The sequence below is a fragment of the Cicer arietinum genome, chromosome 5 (genome assembly GCF_000331145.2).
Source record: "Cicer arietinum cultivar CDC Frontier isolate Library 1 chromosome 5, Cicar.CDCFrontier_v2.0, whole genome shotgun sequence".
Taxonomy (NCBI): Eukaryota; Viridiplantae; Streptophyta; class Magnoliopsida; order Fabales; family Fabaceae; genus Cicer; species Cicer arietinum.
In genome coordinates this window covers 23,001,409-23,021,926 of record NC_021164.2, presented here as the reverse complement: position 1 = coordinate 23,021,926, position 20,518 = coordinate 23,001,409, and the positions used below count along the sequence as shown (strand labels likewise).

The 20,518-nt window shown below is 31.0% G+C and overlaps 1 protein-coding gene and 1 pseudogene across 1 annotated transcript; both read left to right on the top strand.

Moving 5' to 3' along the window:
• The first annotated feature begins 867 nt into the window (after nt 1-867).
• Nucleotides 868-1,873, top strand: LOC101505850 (aquaporin NIP6-1-like; annotated as a pseudogene).
• A 4,063-nt stretch (nt 1,874-5,936) lies between these two features.
• On the top strand, nt 5,937-17,253 carry LOC101503713 (beta-glucosidase 42). The gene is made up of 13 exons (XM_004514511.4): nt 5,937-6,172; nt 7,390-7,456; nt 7,547-7,605; nt 8,009-8,084; nt 9,137-9,211; nt 9,293-9,380; nt 11,683-11,908; nt 13,066-13,181; nt 13,653-13,867; nt 13,950-13,984; nt 14,082-14,181; nt 16,074-16,182; nt 16,819-17,253. The coding sequence occupies exons 1-13, from the start codon at nt 6,062-6,064 to the stop codon at nt 17,012-17,014; spliced, it is 1,473 nt and encodes a 490-aa protein (XP_004514568.1). The 5' UTR covers nt 5,937-6,061; the 3' UTR covers nt 17,015-17,253.
• The last annotated feature ends 3,265 nt before the right edge of the window (nt 17,254-20,518 follow it).

Here is a 20,518-nt window from a genome sequence, read left to right as displayed (position 1 = left end):
TCTCCCTATTGTCATATTCATATTTATAAAAACAATTCCATGGAGCACATGGTGATGTGATTTGCATAGGAGTGTAGTAATGGTAATAAGTGGCCAATATTTTGAGTTATGCTTGGATGTTCTCATGTTGGGTACAATATTGGTTGGTTAGGCACAAATTCTTGACTCTTTCCCTACCTATTACTTTTTACAGCATTAATTGATTCATACATATTAAACAAGCAAGGATAGCATAAAAGTGATTTTGATTCAAATTTGGCCAAGCAAACACAAAAAGTACAAAAGCAAAATACTTCAAAAGCAAATAAATACCTGACTTATTGTACACTTTTTTTGCCAACCATATCAACATTGTACATTTTCATGTTTCCTTGATTTCAATGAGTACATCAATTTTTTACATAAAATCATAAATTCTCTTTTAGTTAAGAAGTCACTATAATTTAACCATTTGATTTTTTGGTAGATCTATGAAATAATTCATACAAGTTTAGATCTTTGAACTAATCTACACTCAATTGTGCATAGTCACATTATCAATCAATCAAATATATTAAAATATTTAAACAAATTAACTTTTAGATCTATGAAATATTCATATAAGTTTAGATCTTTGAACTAATCTACACTCAATTGTGCATAGTCACATTATCAATCAATCAAATATATTAAAATATTTAAACAAATTAACTTTTATTATATCTAACTTAAAAATTATATAGATAATATGATTAATTGACCGTGTAAATTTTTTATGTCATCTATGTATCAAAATTATTCTTATGGACATATGCACATTCCTAAGAAAGCTACCCCACCAATTCTACTCCTATATATATGCATTTATGCACTCTCCTCACAATTAACATATTAAGACAAAAAAAAAACAAAATTGAAGCATCAATATTTAGGTCTTCTGTCTCTACACTTTTTTTTTGGGTTATTATTAATTTAATTAATATAATTAAAGTTTATTAGAGTAAGAGAGATATGGACAATGAAGAAATTCCATCAATACCTTCTATCCATGCATGTGCAACACCTGGTGCCCCTCTTTTAGTAGCATAAGGTATGAGAAAAATGGGAATCGTTCTGTTGGTAGAAAGAAATCACTTCTCAAGAATATGAATTGTTTTACTATTGAAGAATGGAATTTGGAAGATGGTTATTTACCTAGAGTGTCTTGTGCTTTGCCATTGCCACATGCTCCTATCCCTCTTGCTAAAAAGGTACATTTCATTTACATTTGTGTCGTATTTTTGATATTATAGAGAATTAAAGTTAAATATAGTGAATACAATCCTTACAATTGATTGAAGTTATTATTAGTATAGGTTGCAGCAGAGTTTATAGGCACATTCATTCTAATGTTTGCTGGAATGGGAAGTGCAATAGAGAACGAAAAGGTTGAAAATTCAGAGACACTAATTGGATGTGTTGGAGCTAGTGGACTTGCTGTTATGATCATAATTCTATCAACTGGTTATATCTCCGGTGCTCATCTCAATCCTGCTGTTACCATCTCATTTGTTGCATTGAAGCATTTTCCTTGGAAGAATGTAAAAACCCTTAACTTGCATTTTATATAATAATGATGATAATATATATAATAGTTTAATAATTTAATGAATTGTAGGTACCTGTGTATATTGGTGCACAAATATTGGCATCAATATGTGCTGCATTTTCTCTGAAAGTGATTTTTCATCCATTCATGAATGGTGGAGTGACGGTTCCTTCAGTAGCAATTGGTGAAGCTTTTGCATTAGAATTCATTATTGGCTTTAATCTCATGTTTGTTGTCACTGATGTTGCCACCGACACAAGAGCTGTAAGTATTATCATTTTAATTACATAAATTAATTATTTTTTCCGATTTTCAAGATTAGGTCAACTATATATTAACAGGTGATCCACTAGTGTTAACAGATGAAGCTCCTTACGATTTCTTTTTTGATATTTATTTATTTATTAATTTTTATGAAACTTTTTGACATTAATTAATCTGGAGTGTGAACATGATGCAGATGGGAGAATTTGCGGGAATCACGGTGGGAGCCACCATCATGCACAACATACTCATAGCCGGGTATGTTCAACGTTATTATTTTTAATTTAATTATAATATTGATTTTTCTACTTTTACAAAATTGCCTTCACTATTTTAAAAATTGACAATTTTGTTTTTCATTCAAAATTTTAAACTTAAAAATGTTTAATTTGACATATTTTGTAACTTACGATTTGGTATAGTATTATATAAATGTACTAATTATTCATGTCATTAATTAATTTTAAAAAAGAAAATTTGTTTGAAGTTAAAAATTAAATTTTGAAAAGATTTTATTGCAATTGTTAATCATTCTATATTATTGTATCATATGTCACTAATCACATTGCTATTTTTTAGTTTAAAAATTAGATTGAAAAATAAAAAATGTCAGATTTTAAAATAAGACGACCGATTTCGTAAATTGGTAAAAATAAAAGAAAGCTACAATAAGTTATTATGATTTTTAAATAAGTAAAGGGTCCGTATAACAATTTTATATGGACATCCAATTTATATTATCAATTTAAAAATAATTGTATAGATAATAGAGATGGTGTGATGTGACAGTAAATAATTCTTATTAATTGTTGTGTTGAAAATGCATACTATATAATCCTATAAATATAATCTATCACTATTATTTTTTGATGAAATATTGTCAATCATTATTATATTTTAAAACTTTTTAACTTTGATTACAACTAAACTATTTATTTAGCATATCAAAATTATACTCTTACAAGTCCAAGTATGGTGTTAACCAAAATCATTAGTGTAATATGCGTACATATTCCTCTCCCTACTTTAATAAAGATTAAAAGACAATTTTAGTTTTTTCATTTTAATAAATCAACAATTTTAATCACCTATTTTACTTTTACAATTTTAGTTTATAATGATGTGAAAATTATGGTAATGTAGAATTAAGAGAACTAATTATAAATTATTAACTAAAAGTTTAGGAACTCAATTAAATTATTTGGGCCAGTATTTCATTTGGGCCTTATTTCTCAACATGACCTTATTGATGGGTTTTGTACTGTGCACCCCCTCCATTTTACCTTCCACCTCCCAAATATTTTTAAAGACTACTTTGCCCTTGTTTAATTTGTATAAAATAATGGAAAATTTTACCACTTCAGTTTTCCACCCCCACTTTCGAAAATTATAAAAAAATTCTTAACTTTCGAAATATAATTATGCATAAAAAAATTATTAATTTCAAAACTTTGAATGAATATGAAACTTTCGAAGTGTATTTTTCCAGAAAGCTTCGAAAGTTTGGATGAAGTTGAAACTTTCGAAGCACATATACTTCGAAAATTTCAAACTTTCGAAGTAATTCCATTTTGTAAGTTTCAAAAGTTTGGAAACTTTCAATTTTTTTTTAAATTACTGAAACTTCCAAAAATAGATATCAAAAGTTTTCGAACGTTTATCGAAAATAGTTTTAAATTACGTTCGTGTTTATCAAAAGTTTCTAAAACGTCAAAAAAATTCACTTTTTTATATTTCGAACGTTTGAAAATTTTGGAAGTTTCGAAAAATTTGGTGATTAATGGAGTCCTTAATTTTTTAAGGGACGAAATTGTATTTTCATTTGGAATGGGGGGTGAAAAGTTAAAGTGAGGGGGTTCATGGTACATTTCTCTAATAATAATAACATATCATAACAAATATGAGCCCAACTACTATGTAAATAGGGGGTTTCCTAGAAATATTTGACACATTACTCATACAATTACTATACTTGCTATTTGCATACATCCTACCTTAGTTTAACATCAGATTGTCTTTGTAAGTACACCCCATTTGAAATTGAAGCATATGAGAAAAAAGAGTGGAGATTAGGGGTGAGAAAAAGCTGAACTAGATTTTGCAAGGTCAGAGTCTGACCTATTAAAAATTTCAAGACTTAAGTGTGATATATGGTCTGTCTTAAACTTTTTTTTTTTTGCTTGAATTTGGGTTTGATAGATGTACTGTTAGCCTATTTAAAAACTTATTTCATTTTAACATATTTGAATAAGTAATCAAACATATTCATTAATGAGTTAATATATCAATGAAATTATGTTTTATTTTGATATTTAACATGACATTTTGAAAAATATAATTTTATAGACATCATACTTTAATTATATTTTAAAAGTTTAATATTTTACTAAAAGTTTAATATTTTACAAAAAAGATTAAAATTTAATATAATAATTATAATAATAATAAAAATATTATTTATATTTATTTAAATATATCGATCTTATATAGACCTAAAAGGTTTATTATGTTACATATAGCCTAATTTTTTAATTAAATATAATTTTTTTAAAGATTTAATCTTATCTAATTAACAAAAAAAAGGTTAGTTTGAGTCCGACGTTGGTTAGATAACAAATTCCTATCAATCGTCTCATCTTAATTATTCATAAGTGCACACTGATCCGTTTAAATAATTAATTTGAAGAAAGTTATAGTAATTAAAAAAATTATAAAATAACTGAAATGTACATACTGATCCGTTTCAAAATTCAATTTAGAGAGCTCTATTATAGAAGCTCTTAACTTACACTTTAATAGCTTTAACTATGAGATGCCCTGTCCTTGTTTGGCCAAATACACGCTGTATCCTGTCTATCTATGGGTACTCGACACTTTGCCCATGTGTCAGCACTGTATTCGAGAACAAGGTCACCTGTACAAGAATTTAAATTATTATTATTATTCTTTTGTTTTTAAAATTTAATTTATATATCAAATTGGAAAAAAAATTTAATTGCAAAATTTAATATATTTGATTTTTATTTTAATTATTTAAAAAATCACAAATATAAAATAATTGTCATGATTTGATAGCATAAAACATAAGTGAATAAAAATTAAATTCATATTTATTTTACTTAAAAATTTATCTTACTTGACGTATTTTTATTAAATGTTGGTATATTATAGACAATTTTTCAAAAGTAATCTTAAATTTTTTACTTTTTTTAGTTTTTGATTAAAAACCTCTGCATAAGTGAATCTTATTCGAGACTAATGCTCTCTGTGATAATAATTGATAATTTATATATATGATAGTTTATAGTTGGTAATTTATAGTTTATAGTAGATAGTTGTTAAACTAATTGAGTGTAGTAAAATTAGCAGCAATTAACTTAAAAATGTTAGATAACATAAAAAGATATTTTTAATTAAATTATTTTTATCAATTAATGCCTAAAATATTTTAAAAGTAGTAATTTAAATTTTTTTTTATTAATTTAAAATTTTGATATATATTTTATTGTTTATTTATCTATTTTATTTATTTTAATTTAAAATATATAAATAAATAAACTATTTACTTTAAGATATTACTTATTTTAAATTTTAAATTATTTATAAATAATTTAAAATTATAATAAATAAATTACTTATTTTGTTTTTTAATCTTAGAAGAGATGATAAATTTCACTATAATTAACTCACATAACTATGAAGTTCTGAATCATACTTGAGAAAGACATTAAACTTAACAATATCGACGTTCGAATTTGAGACAAGACGTTAAGTCTAACGATATCGGCATTTGTCATTGAACTAAGATTTTTGGACTAAATAAATACTTATTAATTAGATATATATTTTTATTTATTTATCTTAAATTATAATAAATAAATTATTTTCTATAAATTATTATTTATTCAAATTATTTTAAATTTTAAATTATATAAATTATTTTTAAAATTATAATAAATAAATTATAAAAATTAAAAAAGAATTTTAATTACAATATAAAAAAATAATAATAAACTATAAACTTTATAGACGATTGAATAAATAGACGTCAAATCATGAATACTTTTTCCAACAACTCGGTTCAACAAGTAGTAATAAATTTAAATACATTTCTTCTTTAGACGCCTTGTATATTCTTAACTTAAAATATTCATGCTTTTCGTATAGGTAATCGCTGCGATCAGTGAAGAACAAAATAAAGAAAACGGTTATTGATCGAGCGATTTCAGAATGGCAAAGAAAGAACAAATTCTGAGAGAAAACGGTTCTGAGAATGTACAAGTCTCGCGCAGTGACTTCCCTTCCGACTTCGTCTTCGGTGTCGCCACTTCAGCTTATCAGGTCCGTCAATGGAGATTCACTCTTTCGAATTCGTTGCTTTTTTTTTACTCTCTTCGTTTTTGTAAACTTTCTCGCATTGATCGTTGACTAATTCTTCAATTCGTTGTTGCAAGCTATCACTATCACTCTCTTTCTGATGATTTGAGGCCTGAACTGCTATTTAATATAGAAATGTAATATATATTCGTAAATTATTATCAATTTATTTAGTTAGTCTCTTCTATTTCGAAACTCCGTAACTAACTAGTTTAGAGACTATTTATTGTATTTCTATAGTGAGCAAATACGAATCCTGCAAGAACTCTGAATCATTTTCTTGAAGCTCACACTCTTCATCATAAATCATCGGCAGTGTAAAGAGTTTTTACAATGTCGGTCAATAACAACTAATAGATCATTATATATGGTTTCAAAAATGTTTTTAACTAGTGCTATAAATGAAGGATCCAAATTAAATTTGTTTTTCTGAAACTATAAGGAATTATTTTAACTTTTTGCCGGATAATACATGCCTGATAGAGTGATTTGACCTACTATTTAAAAAATTTGTCCAAAGAGAGGTTTCCCTTGATCAATTTAGGTGCATGATAATGCAAGATGTTAATGCTGCAGTTTATTTTATGTTTATTTTTTGTGGAAGTAGTTTTGAATTTTTCGGCTGGAAACAACTTTTGGGAGAGCATACTTGAATGTTTAGTTTGTCAGAATTCTCAGAGGGTTTATTTTTGAAGCGGTTGGGAAAAATTTACATTATTGATCCATGATATGCTGCTGACTTTGACATAACCTCAGCTAACAATCGTTAACTTGTTTCTCCCTTTTTAAAATTTGTAGCTCTCCCTTTTTTCTCAGACTCTGTTTATGTTCTTCAATCTATCTCTTGTATCTGGATTTCTACAAAACAGAGCCAAAATTTGGATTTGATTGATTTAATATTATAATAGCTTTTGAGCAAACCTGGTCTACCATATATTTATAATAGTTTACAAATTGTAACCAACACGGAAGTCAAGGTAATTAAGAGTTCTTGAGTTGACAGTTGGTTCTTTAAAAAATAATATTCCATTTTTTGATATTCTATGATTGACATGGCTTGGATCAATGGATTTTGACTAACTATTAGTAGAATGAAATATAATCAGATAAATAGTGAGGTATTTTAATAGATGGGAAGCTTGTTCAGTCAGATATTTAACTGTTTGTTGCTTATTTTCTAGATAGAAGGTGCTAGCAACGAGGGTGGTAGAGGTCCTAGTATATGGGATGCCTTTACGCACTCTGAAGGTATGAGATCTACCTTTATGCACTTTCAATTTGCTCAAATAGGTGCTACTTGACGCCTCATTACTAACTGTGTGCTTGTTGTTTTGGTAGGAAAAATACTTGACAAAAGCAACGGCGATGTAGCAGTTGATCATTATCATCGGTATATGGTCAGTAATATTAATATCTTTCAGTTTTTTTTATGTCCATCGTATTATTGCTTAAATATTGTCTCTACGAGTAGCCTGTTATTAGACGTGATAGGAATTATCACGGCGTTTGGGGTAGGAATTAATACATGGCATATGCAATGTTTCTTCTATGGGACTGGTTTTCGCTCATATAAATATGTCTGGTTTTCTTCTTCAATTTAATACTTTTGCTCAAGTTTTCTCTTTCAAGGCAAATACTTTATAGGGAATGTCACATTGATTCTATTTTTGTGCATGAGAGTGGGAAGCGATATTCAATTTACTTTTTTGTATCTTATTGTTATTTCTGTTAACTGTCAAGATCCTGCCGTGCATTTAAAATTCAAATCTTAACTTTCTGAATGTAATTATGATGAAACAGGAAGATATTGATCTTATAGCCAAGTTGGGTTTTAGTGCTTACAGATTTTCAATTTCTTGGTCTCGTATTTTCCCTGGTATGTTTTATTAATTATAAATTTAAGTGCATATGTTCTTCATATGGTTCATTTGTTAATTAAATTATTTCATATCCATGAGAGTATGAAACCTGGGAGGTTTATCAGGTTCTTTGTCTCATTATTTGTTCAGAATCCAAGAATTGGATTCCAAAGAAATAACACTTTTTTTAAAACTATATGAAATAACAAGAGAGCTAGCTCTCCTACACTGGTTATAGTTATAAAACCAATCAAACTAAGATTTTGCAGAAGATCCTTTCTAAAGAGTTGCAAGCCTCTATTTAAAGAGTCCCGGCCGGTACATTAGGATAGGGATAATGATCCAAGATAACTAACTAAATAACAGAAACACAAACAGTTACACCTTTGCAAATTGCAACTACGTTTTTTTTTAGTACCTTTACAACTACTAACAACCTAGTAACACTACTACTAACAAACTCCTTATTATCCCTATTTCTATATCCTAACATTATTACTTGTTCAGTAGTTAATATTTGCCTCATTTGGCTCCTAAATATGTGTCTACAAGAGTTGATTAAAGGCTTAATTAAGTTTTTCCTTGGAGGGACAGTCTTTGGCTCAGCCCAACAGCTAAGATGGTAACGTAAGAAAAAGATGGTTAGCTAGCTGATGCTGTGTTAACCTGACATTATCAATCCTTTTTGACATTGTTTTACGAATATAGGATATGATTGACTTAGTGGTTGACTAATATGGGAGATGGTGCTGGAACTATTGATTGAGAAGATGACCATAAGAGTTTTAGCCAGTTTAGGTTACAGAGTTTCTCTTTTGTTCCAGTGTTCTTTTTAAAAATGTTATGCCATACCATCCTTTTTGAGCTGTAGTGTTGAGGCTAACAATATCGTTTGCCTTGTCTCCAAAACCGTTGTAGTTATATATTTAAATTGAAGAGTTTTTACGAATATGAATTATATGATAACAGTTGTACTAATAGAAATGTGTTTGGTTTGTTTTGTAGTGCTAACGAGACTTAGTAATCTTTGGATTTAATTTTATTGTGTTGTAATGGTTTGTGGGTGTAGATGGCTTAGGAACCAAAGTCAATGATGAAGGGATAACATTTTACAACAACATAATTAATGCTCTTCTTGAAAGAGGTACTGTCTGTATAAAGATACTTTACCTTGATTTTTGTCTCTTTTGTCAACCATATATATTAAGTTACTCATTTCCAGCAGGTATTCAACCTTATGTAACTTTGTACCATTGGGATCTTCCCCTGCATCTTCATGAGTCAATCGGAGGATGGTTGAATAAAAAAATCATGTAGGTTTCATCTAACTGATGTTTTTTACTATTTCTTTCTTTACATATAATCAGAAATCTGATTTGTATGATGTGCTTTAAAGTATTAAAGGTTATGGTCTACTAACTTATTTATATTGAGCTGAAATGGTTGTGATGATTATATCTGTTTCTTTTACTATTTCAGTTGTATGAAAATGAAAGCGGATGTGTATGATGAGTATACATAAGAGTAAATTGTATTTATGGAAACACAACTATGATTCTTCTTACTTTATCCAGCAACAGAATTCAAGTAGTCTCTGGAAGATTTTCTTTTTGAAAGACTAATTACTTGAAGTGCTAAACAACTTCAGAATAAAAACTATCTTATTTCATGTATAAGATTGATGACCAATGTTAAACCAACATTGCAAACCCCTTTTTTGTGCCACCTGTAGCATCCTAGAATGTTCTTATAGAGAAAGTATGTTGTAGAAACTAGAAACACATTCTAATGTTACAGAAAACTGAGTATTAACCCAGACATTACAAAAACTAAAAAAAAAATGGTTAGAATCTGAAATAAAAAAATGTTCAGAAATATTAAAAGATCAAATACTGAATTTTGTATGTATATTTTAGGAGATAAGTAGTTTGAATGTTCAAAAAGGAAACATGAGATAACATTCATTTGAACTTCAATTCAAGAAAAGAATAGAAAGTAAGAGGTGCCATATTGAGGTTTTCTAGAATGTCATGTTACCTGTGAGAAAGTTTTAGTGAGCTCATTTAATACATAGGAATAGGTTAAATTTCAACATTTACAATATTAAATAAAGTATATGAATTTTCTTCTTTTTTTTGGTGATATAAAGTATATGAATTCTAATGAGAACTAATATGATAGAAAAAGTCAACAAATGAGATAAATTAGACAGTTACAGTTTCCTATCAGGAGTGGAGGGAGAGTTATACCGTTATTGTAAAACAGAGGGCCTATCTTTTGGTTGGAATTTTTTTAATCCTAATACTACCTAGGACTTACTAACTAATTAGTACTTTTGTTTTTGTTTGTTTAAGAGAGACTATTAGCAACAGAGATTATCTTTTGAGGCCTAAAGTAAGGGCTTTATCCACTTTAGGTTTAGGTTTGTACTGGCCTTGTCTGCAACAAGCATGTTTACTGTATAGTACTTTTTTTTAAAAGGTACTTTATAGTACTTACCTGGAAAAGTACTTGTATTTATTAGCAGAGTGCTGAAAAGGTTGCAAGTGGTAATGGCCTAGCATATGGGCTGATGTTCCAAACAATAGAGGTTGTATAAGAGACCTCATTATTGAAATGTTCTTCAGGTAGTGCTCGAACCTACCTAGGGTTGCTTATTTTTTCCCTTCAATGAAGTAATGACAAACACAAACATTGACATCGACACACTGGCTTAGATTATGTCTAAAATATAGGTCACCGAGACATCTGACACACATTTGCATATGTATAAATGTATGCACACACGTTCAAGATTACTTCAATCTCATTTCTTGTGTTCTTACTTGATAAGCCTTCTATATATCTACATGTGTGGGGTACAAGGATGAATGGAGGAAGGAGCGACATTCCCAAATAAAGTAAACAAGGGACACTTTGAAACTATTGTCATGTTTTCAAATGTTTTTTATTTTATATGTTTTTTCTGAAGGTTATTTTAAAAAAGGAAGGCCCATTACACAAGGCTTCCACTAGGTGGAGTCTGGGAAGGGTAGACGTAAGCAGCCTTATCCCTATCAACGGAGAGGATGTTGTTAGGATTTCAACCTGTGACCTACTGGTCACAAGGTATCAACCATACCGCTGTACCAAAGCTCGTTGTCAAATGAATGTTTAAGAGTCGCCAACACTGAAGATTATTTAAAAACTCCAACATTTTTTTCATAGTCTTGTCTTTCAAATGTCAATCTTACTTGTATGTTGACTAAGTTTCAAAGAAGTGTGTGATGTTTGTCCAAATCAAAAAAATGTCACATGTGTCAATGTCGGAAACTTGCCTGACATTCTTACACCTTAAGAAAGAGAATTGGTTGTATTTCAATTTTCTCTAATTGAACCTTAGCTATAAAAAGTTTTTGGCAGTGTGCTTCATCACACCTTTTATTTCTCTCTGATACAAAGTTTTGTTATGCTCATGCTAAGAACACCATTTTGTCTATCTCTTTACATTGTTATATGACCTCCACTTGTAATTTTTTTACTGAGTACATTTATTGGGTAAAGAGTTCAAAATTATGAAAATTGATTTCTAATATTCTATTACTGAATGGTGTGTTCATATGTGGCGTGTGGCAGAGATTATTTTGCAGTCTATGCAGATACTTGCTTTGTCAATTTTGGTGATAGAGTGAAGAACTGGATTACTCTCAACGAGCCCCTTCAAACTGCAGTTAATGGGTATGATTCTGGAATTTTTGCTCCTGGAAGATGTGAAAATAGATCAGTAGAGCCATACTTGGCAGCACATCATCAAATCTTGGCCCATGCAGCAGCTGCTTCCATTTACCGTAGCAAGTACAAGGTGCAAGACTATGCTTGTTTCTACTTGTTAGATTACATTTATTTGGTTCACTCGTAAATCTTTCTGCTTTATCCTGCTCCATGAATATATTTTCAATCCTCCTCTAGTAACTACTCTCTTCATTAGTATCAAGAAACTTTGACATGCATAGTTTATATTATTTGAAAGAAAAGTAGAAGAAAACTGTCAAATTAAAGGTTGTTCTTGTGAGGCGAGTAGGTACTAGATGAGTATGGAAAATTTTCTCCTATTCCACCCTCTGTATATTCTTGATATTCAAAATATTTGCCTACTTCTGCTATTTTTATTTGTACCAAGGTTTTAATTATCAAAATTCCAAACTTTACATAAATTGTTTTAATGAAAATTGGTTTTGGATAGAGATCGTTAAGCGAACTGGTCCATATAGCCACGCCCAACTTGTTTAGGGATGACTTTGTTCTTCTTCTTGATTATCAAATTATCCGTGAATTTTGTTTAACAACAATTTAATGGTGATCGTTCACTTTGAGAATCTCACATTTACTAGAGAGTGGAGATATAGCCAAAATATTCTTTTCATGGCTTGAAAATCCTCACTCTTGAGCTTTCTTTGGACATGGAGTTAGGTCTAGACCAAATTTTAAAATGGTATCTATTTTGTATATGAATAAAATGAATAAAATATCCTAGAATATATTTGATTAAAGTTACAATATCGTAGATTATATCCTAAAATCAATTTGTAATCTTTGATTATTTTCTAGTATTAGCTTTCAAATTATTTAGTTGTTGTTGTTGTTATTATTATTATTATTATTATTATTATTATTATTATTATTATTTTATTTTTCTAGTTATTTAGGATTAGGAGACTTTTATCTCTATAAATAGGAGTTAGTGTTTAATCTTTTGTAGCAAGTTTACTATACCATATTACACCTTAATTATATTTCTTTTTATTCTTCTTTTTTTTTTAATCTAAAATAAAACTCATAACTTCAACCGTATAAGAACCTATCCTAGATTTGTTATTGCCACCCACATTTGTCCGAGCTCTAATAATCAATCCTAGGCATGAGAGTGGTGTTTATCCCACATCTCCTGGTGCTTACAAGGTTTGCACAATATGTGAGGTATAATTTTATTCTATTTAAGATGTTGTCTCAATTTTCCAGGATGAGCAAGGGGGACAAGTGGGGCTGGTGGTAGACTGTGAATGGGCAGAGGCTAACTCTGATAAGACCGAAGATAAAACCGCTGCTGCAAGGCGCCTGGATTTTCAGATTGGCTGGTAGTTTCCTATACATATGTTTTATACTATTTGTTTTCATAACTCATAAGAGTTTCATGGAATTTTCACTTGTTGTAAATGCATGAAGACATTTTGTTAAACGCAAACATACAAAGATATGCAACAGCTTTGGCTCTTATATTTCTCTATATAGTAAATAGCAATCATTTTACGGAAAATCATGTTTTGATGGAGATCCAGCATGAGCAACCTGTATCATGTTGATGTTATACTGCTGCCCTCAAATTCAGCAAAAGGTCTGGGTTTGGATATTATGCTTTCTATTTTTCTATGGACCTTATGGTTTCTTTAGTTTATTATTTTTCCTTATTTTAAGAGATTTTCCATTGTGTTTATATATTGTACATTCCCATATTGTAATGCAAGTTAGTAATGCTAAGCTATTCCATTAAGGTGATATCTATCCATGGAATAAGATGCATGCTTATTTTAGAATATATTTTTAACCAGGTTCTTGCATCCACTGTATTATGGAGAGTATCCTGAAGTTATGCGGGAACGACTTGGAGAACAGCTTCCCAAATTCTCAGAGGAGGATAAGAAATTTCTTTTGAATTCACTGGATTTTATTGGTCTAAATCACTATACAACAAGGCTTATTTCACATGTGACAGAAGGCACTGAAGAAAGTCATTACTACAAGGCACAGGAGATGGAGAGAATTGGTAATAATTGGAATATTGTAGCATTATTTAAACTAAATATTCAAAATGAAATTTCCTTGATGATTGAGCTATTTGTCCACAGTGGAATGGGAAGGTGGCCAGCTCATTGGTGAGAAGGTATATACCGTCTTTATCTGTCCGTATTTTTCTTATAAATATAATTATTTATACAAGCCCAAACATATAAGTCTTATATTATATGTGCATATAACAGGCAGCATCAGAGTGGTTATATGTTGTTCCTTGGGGTCTTCGGAAGATTATTAATTATGTATCACAAAAGTATGCTACTCCAATATATGTCACAGAGAATGGTACGTGAGTTTGCTTTGGTTTTTCTTCTTATAAACTTAGAAAACTGAGGGAGAAATCATCTGTTAAGTGAAAGGCCTTAATAATCTGTATGCCTATATATCTGAATTGAATCTTCTGTAGTGTTTGGCATATAAATAGAACGAAACAGAACCACATGTTGTGTTTAATTCTCTTTGGTTCCAGTCTTTTATGTAAAGCCAAAATGTATTACTCTTTTCCTACATGTTCTGTTTTTTTCTGTTCTCCTTGGTTCCACCCATTTATGTAGAACCAAAATGTGTCACCTTTCTTACCTATTGTGTATTAATAGGGGCATCAAACATGGAAAAGAACCAATATTTTATCCTTTTATGTTTTGTTCTAAACTGTCTCTCAAATGTTACCTTTTACTGTGATAGGTACCAAAAATATGAATTGGAAAACTAACTTGAGTTGATACTAAATCACCGAACCAAAAAGATAAATTTTATTATAGAAAATACTAAGAAACTGCTCAACCATGAATTGGAGTAGTGCTTCTGATGAAATCAAGAAAGAAAAAGAAACCTAAAAGGTAATCATGCTGGAGAAGGAACCCTGTGCCTTACCACGATTTTCCATCCAATAGTCCTCTCAATTCTTGCCTACCTTCCATTGACAATTTCCACATGTCCCATTCATATCTCTATCTCCACTCAACCATTGCCACCTATCCCATTCAGTTATAACTTCTTCTAAACGCTTCCCTCTTTTCTACAATTCCTAGCAGACTGTGTAATGGCCCTTACTAACTGTTTGACACAGAAGTATTAGTCAAACTAAAGAAATGAGTCCGAGAAATATATGGTCAAGCTTATGAATTACTATTATTTTGAATTGAAAATAAATTGGTTAGTGTAGTATATAAATCTCAAGGCAGTAGAAAGTAATTGTTGAGTCTCTTACTTTACAATTCAGTTTTGTAGGATTGAGTTAGACTCAATCCAAATTTTAAGATGATTTCAAAGTCTTTCCAAGGTCTATAGGGTCACCAGATATTGGGCCACACTCCAGATGTCTAATTCTAGACTTGATGGGGTGTTGAATGAGAGTTTCACATTGGATGAAATATGGTATGCAAAAATGTTGGAGTGGTAGATATCTCTCTCCTTACAAACTAGTTTTGTAGGATTGAATTAGGTTTAACCAATGTTTTAAAAGTAACAAATTTTGAGCGCTGCATCAAAATCCCAATTGATATCAGAACCTTGGCTGAACCAAACCACATGAAACAGAATTTGGGTTTTAGGGAAAAACCCTAAAAATCCCAATACTCAGTAGCAAGGAATTTAACTTAGTGAATATTTTGTGTAAATTTAGAATTCAGAAAAGAAGAAATTGATTTTCTAAAAAAGAGAGTATATACATTTCAATGTACACTTGTCCTATATTACGACTGGTTACAAAATCCCTAAGGAAAGCATGAGCTGTAACAGCATTCACCCTTCACTATATGCCACATTTGCTTAATTCAAAACAGAAAGGATTCCCATGACTAGAGTCAAACCAGCCCCTAACACGTGAATGACCTTTGCTTCCCCTAAATGGAAAAACATAATATAAAAAATAGTAATGTAAACTATATAGTAAACGCATAAATAGTTGCAGTATAAATAAGTAATAAATAATTAAGTAAATGAAGAAAGATTTCTAATGCGGAATTTAACTATTCGTCTCTTGTCAGACTAGAAACGCACAAAAAATTCAATAGAGGAGATAAGCTAACCATACTCTAAGACAAAGTGACAAACATTTGCAGAAAAAAGTGGAAGATTACAGAGTTGCCACAAAAATAATTCTATCTTTTATATGTATGGAACAAAACTTTATAAAGTGGTACACATCTCTCTGATGCTGTCTTTCCATTTAACAGGTATGGATGACGAGGATGATGTTAACTTGCCACTGCATGAGATACTAGATGACAAACTGAGAGTTCGCTATTTCAAGGGATACGTTGCATCAGTTGCGCAGGCTATTAAGTAAGATTTCCACTTTCTACACACTCACACCATGTCACCATCTTAGTTAAACCTGTTTGTCTCACAAACTAATGAGTAACCTGGAAGTTAGTTGCATCCCTCCTTTTTAAATATATTATGTTATACCTTGTGATCTCACTTTACTATATTGTATTTTTTGCATGGCTTGTTTCTTGCATTTTAAATATATTATGTTACTATGAAAATACAAGTTTGAGAATTTAGAATTAATTTTTTTTCGATGAACAACTAATAAATACTTGTGTGCTAGGCTCACTGGACATGGACTTCGGAAAATCATTACAGGATAAAAAAATTAAACTATCTTTCTTCATACATTTAAAAAAAAAAAAAATTGGGGAAGGGGGGAAATTTTATTAATTAAAGTAACACTAATGACTATTTTACAACTGTCTCCGAGGAGATTTGAACTCGATATTTTAAGATTACAAGGCTAAATACATGATTTTGAAAAGAAAATTTAAAAAATTAAGGGAAACACAATACAAATTTCATATAATTACCAAATACAGTTTTCACCCACAAAACAATCAAGGAAAAGCATTTGAGCTGGAAAACAGAATTAGAATCTTAATCAAACAGGTCTGAAGTTTTGTATGTAATTTGAATGAACAGGGATGGGGCAGATGTGAGAGGATACTTTGCATGGTCATTACTCGACAACTTTGAATGGGCTCAAGGTTATACAAAACGCTTTGGATTGGTCTATGTAGATTACAAAGATGGGCTCACTAGGCACCCAAAGTCTTCTGCATATTGGTTTTCAAGGTTTCTGAAAGATGGAGCTAACAAGAAGGGTAAAGAAGAGTGATTCACTTTCACCATTATGTGTCTTACCAAATACTACAAGGAAGAAAATAATACAAGAACAGAAACTTATGTCATTGTCTGGATACTTATTTATGACAGCATTAAATCTTATGCCGCAAATGTCTTAAAACTTTATTACTCCCTATGTCTCTAATTACTACTATATGCAATCATTGCATTTTTCACATATACTAAGAAAAAATGATGAATTTAATGTGAATATGTTGTATTTCTTATTAATTTTTTACAAAATACAATATGGTATAAATATCCTAGGGAGTACAAGTAAACTAGAAAGCTAATTAAATTCTAATTAACTCAATTATTTACAATATAAGAGAGATATTATGTGACTATTAATGGTAAGAGAATATTCCTACTGATACCACTAATGAAAGTTGTACAATTGTCCTTTAATGGACAAAATCATAACCAAGACTTCCCCTCAAGTTGGATCATAGATGTCAATCATGTCCAACTTGAATCTTAAGTTTTCATAAGTGGCTCTAGGAAATGTTTTGGTCAAGATATCAGCAGTTTGGTGGCTTGAAGGTGTGTCCTGGAGAGAAATTAGCCTATTGTCAACCTTTTCTTTGATCTAGTGTCTATCAATTTCCACATGCTTTGTTATGTCATGTTGCACAAGATTTTTAGCAATGGTTATGACAGCTTTGTTATCGCACAACAGATTTACTTCATGATTAGTGTAAACGTGTAGTTCTGAAAGCATCCTTTGCAGCCACATCCCTTCACAAATCCCATGTACCATGGACCTAAGTTCAGCTTCTGCACTGCTTCTAGTAACCATATATTGTTTCCTGCTTCTCCATGTCACTAAGTTGCCCCATACAAAGGAGCAATACCCATTAGTTGATCTCCGATCATATCAGTCACTAAGTCTCTCCAATCTGCATCAGTGAATATTTCTATTTTCCTGCTTGTATCCTTCTTGAAATGCAGCCCCTTCCCTGGTGCCTTTTTCAGATACCACAGGATGCAGTTAACTGCTTTCATGTGAGTCTCCATAGGGTCATTCATGTAGTGGCTAACCATGCTAACAGAAAAACCAATAGCTAGTCGTGTGTAGGTTAGGTAGATAAGTTTCCCAACCAGCTTTTGACACATGTCTTTGTCAATAGGTGGACTCTCCTTTTCCCCTTCAATTTTCAAATTAGATTCCATAGGAGTGTATGTTGGCCTGCATCCTAACATCATTGTTTCTTGAAGTAAGTCAAGTATATATTTTCTATGAGATAAATAGATTCCATGTTTGGACCGTGCCACTTCCATTCCCAGAAAATACGTTAACTGACCAAGATCTTTGACTTCAACTGGTGAAATGGCTAGTCCAAATTTACTGCCAGGGAAATGAGTGCACAGATTGAATTTAACTTTGCTACAGGTGCACAGGTTTCTTCATAATCCACCCTATAGGACTAGGTGAATCCTTTTGCCACCAGCCGAGCTTTGTACCTGTTTACACTCCCATCTGCATTGTATTTTACCGAGAATATCCACTTGCATCCAACTGTCTTCTTCCCCTTCGGTAAGTGGGAGAGCTACCATGTGCCATTCTTTTCAAGTGCCTTGATTTCTTCCATTACAACATCCTTGCATTATGGAACTAGGACAACTTCATGAAAGTTTTGAGGAATTTCATTGCTTTCCACAGAGCTGATGAAGTTCTTGTACCCCTGCGGTAATATTTCACTAGAAACATGGTTTTCAATTAGGTGTTTGGTACAAGACCTTACTCCTTTTCTCAAGGCAATAGGTTAGTCTAAGTCTTGGTCATTAGTGACATTATCAAATAAATTAGAGGAAGAGTTAATGCACATTATGCTACCTTTATGAGTAGGTTCAGGATCTGAATTTTGGGCAGAGTCTTGGTTCTGCTTTGGAAGAGTGCATGCTTCTACTTCCTCAAGAGTTTGCTGCTTGTTCTTCTTCCTTCTGTGTTTTTTAGTGATTAAGACAGGTTCATATGGGATTTGGACAAGTTCTGATGGGGTGGTTAAGACAGGTTCATGCGGGACAAATTCTTGTATTGTAATCTCCCAAGGTTGGTGTTCATCAATTGTAAATTTATCTCCCTAAATGCCAACTTTGGAATAAAAGGCCTTGTCTTAAAAAAAAAGTAACATACATAGTGTGATAGATTTGTTTTTTTAGGGGGCAGTAGCATTTGTATCATTTCTTGGTAGGAGAGTATCCCAAGAAGATACACTAAATGGCTTTCGGATCCAACTTATTGAGGTTAGGCTTTTGGTCATGTACAAAGGCATTACATCCAAAAATCTGTAGTGGAAGATTTGTGAGGAGTTTTGTCGAAGGATAAAGGGACAATAGTGTTTGGTGTGGTGTATTTGGGTTCAGCGTTTTGGAGGGAATTCTATTTATTAGGTAGGATGAAGAGAGGACTGCGTCTCCCCAAAATTGGTTAGGTACGTTCATGGACAGCAAGAGGGCTCGAGTGATTTCTAATCGGTGCCTATTTTTCTCTTTGTTGTCCCATTTTGTTGTAGAGAGTATGGGCATGATGTTTGGTGTATAATGTCATTTATGGTAATGTAACTAACAAGGGTATGGTGGAAGTACTCCCCTCCATTATCAGTTTTTAGTACTTGAATGTTGCTTTGAAATTGCATTTTGACCATTTTATGGAAGTTCTCAAATATACTTCTAACTTCTGATTTTTCTTTCATAAGGAACATCTAAGTGACTCTTGTATGGTCTTCAATAAAGGTGACAAACCACCTTGATCCAATAACATTGCTTACTCTTGAAGGTCCCCACACATCACTATGAATGAGTGTGAAAGGTTTAGACAATTTATAAAGTTGTATGGAATAATGAGATTTGGTGTGTTTGGCTAATTCACACACTTCACATGTGAAAGAACCAAAGTCTTTTTTAAATAAGGATGAAAACATTTTTTTCAAATACATAAAATTTGGGTGTCGTAGGCGATAGGGGTGGGAATAGGCCAAGCCAGGCTTTGAAAGGTCTGAGCTTGGCCTATGATTTATTTTTTAGGCCTAAGCCTGGCCTACGGCCTATCATAGGCTTTTTTTTCGGCCTGGCCTGACCTTTTTAAAAGTCTGACCTGGCCTGGAAGCCTATTTAAAATAATTTTTAAAAAATATGAAACAAATATCCTTTAAACCCTAAAAAATAATTTTTTGTGTCAAATAATAGTTTTTTTTTTAAACAAACACACTCATTATTACGACTACTGCTTGACTAATTGAACGAATATGGAATGACTACTAAATATGGAATCGCTACCGAATATGGAACAACTACTGAATATGGAATGTTCACTGAGTGATTGCCTAATTGATATAATTTAAAATAGGAAATAATATTATTAATATAATAATAATAAATAATATTAATAAATAATAAAATATGTATAGGCCGACCTGTCAATGCATAATAGGCTTTTTTATAAGTCTGAGTCTGGCCTATTTAAATAAATAGACTTTAAAAACAGTCTGAGTCT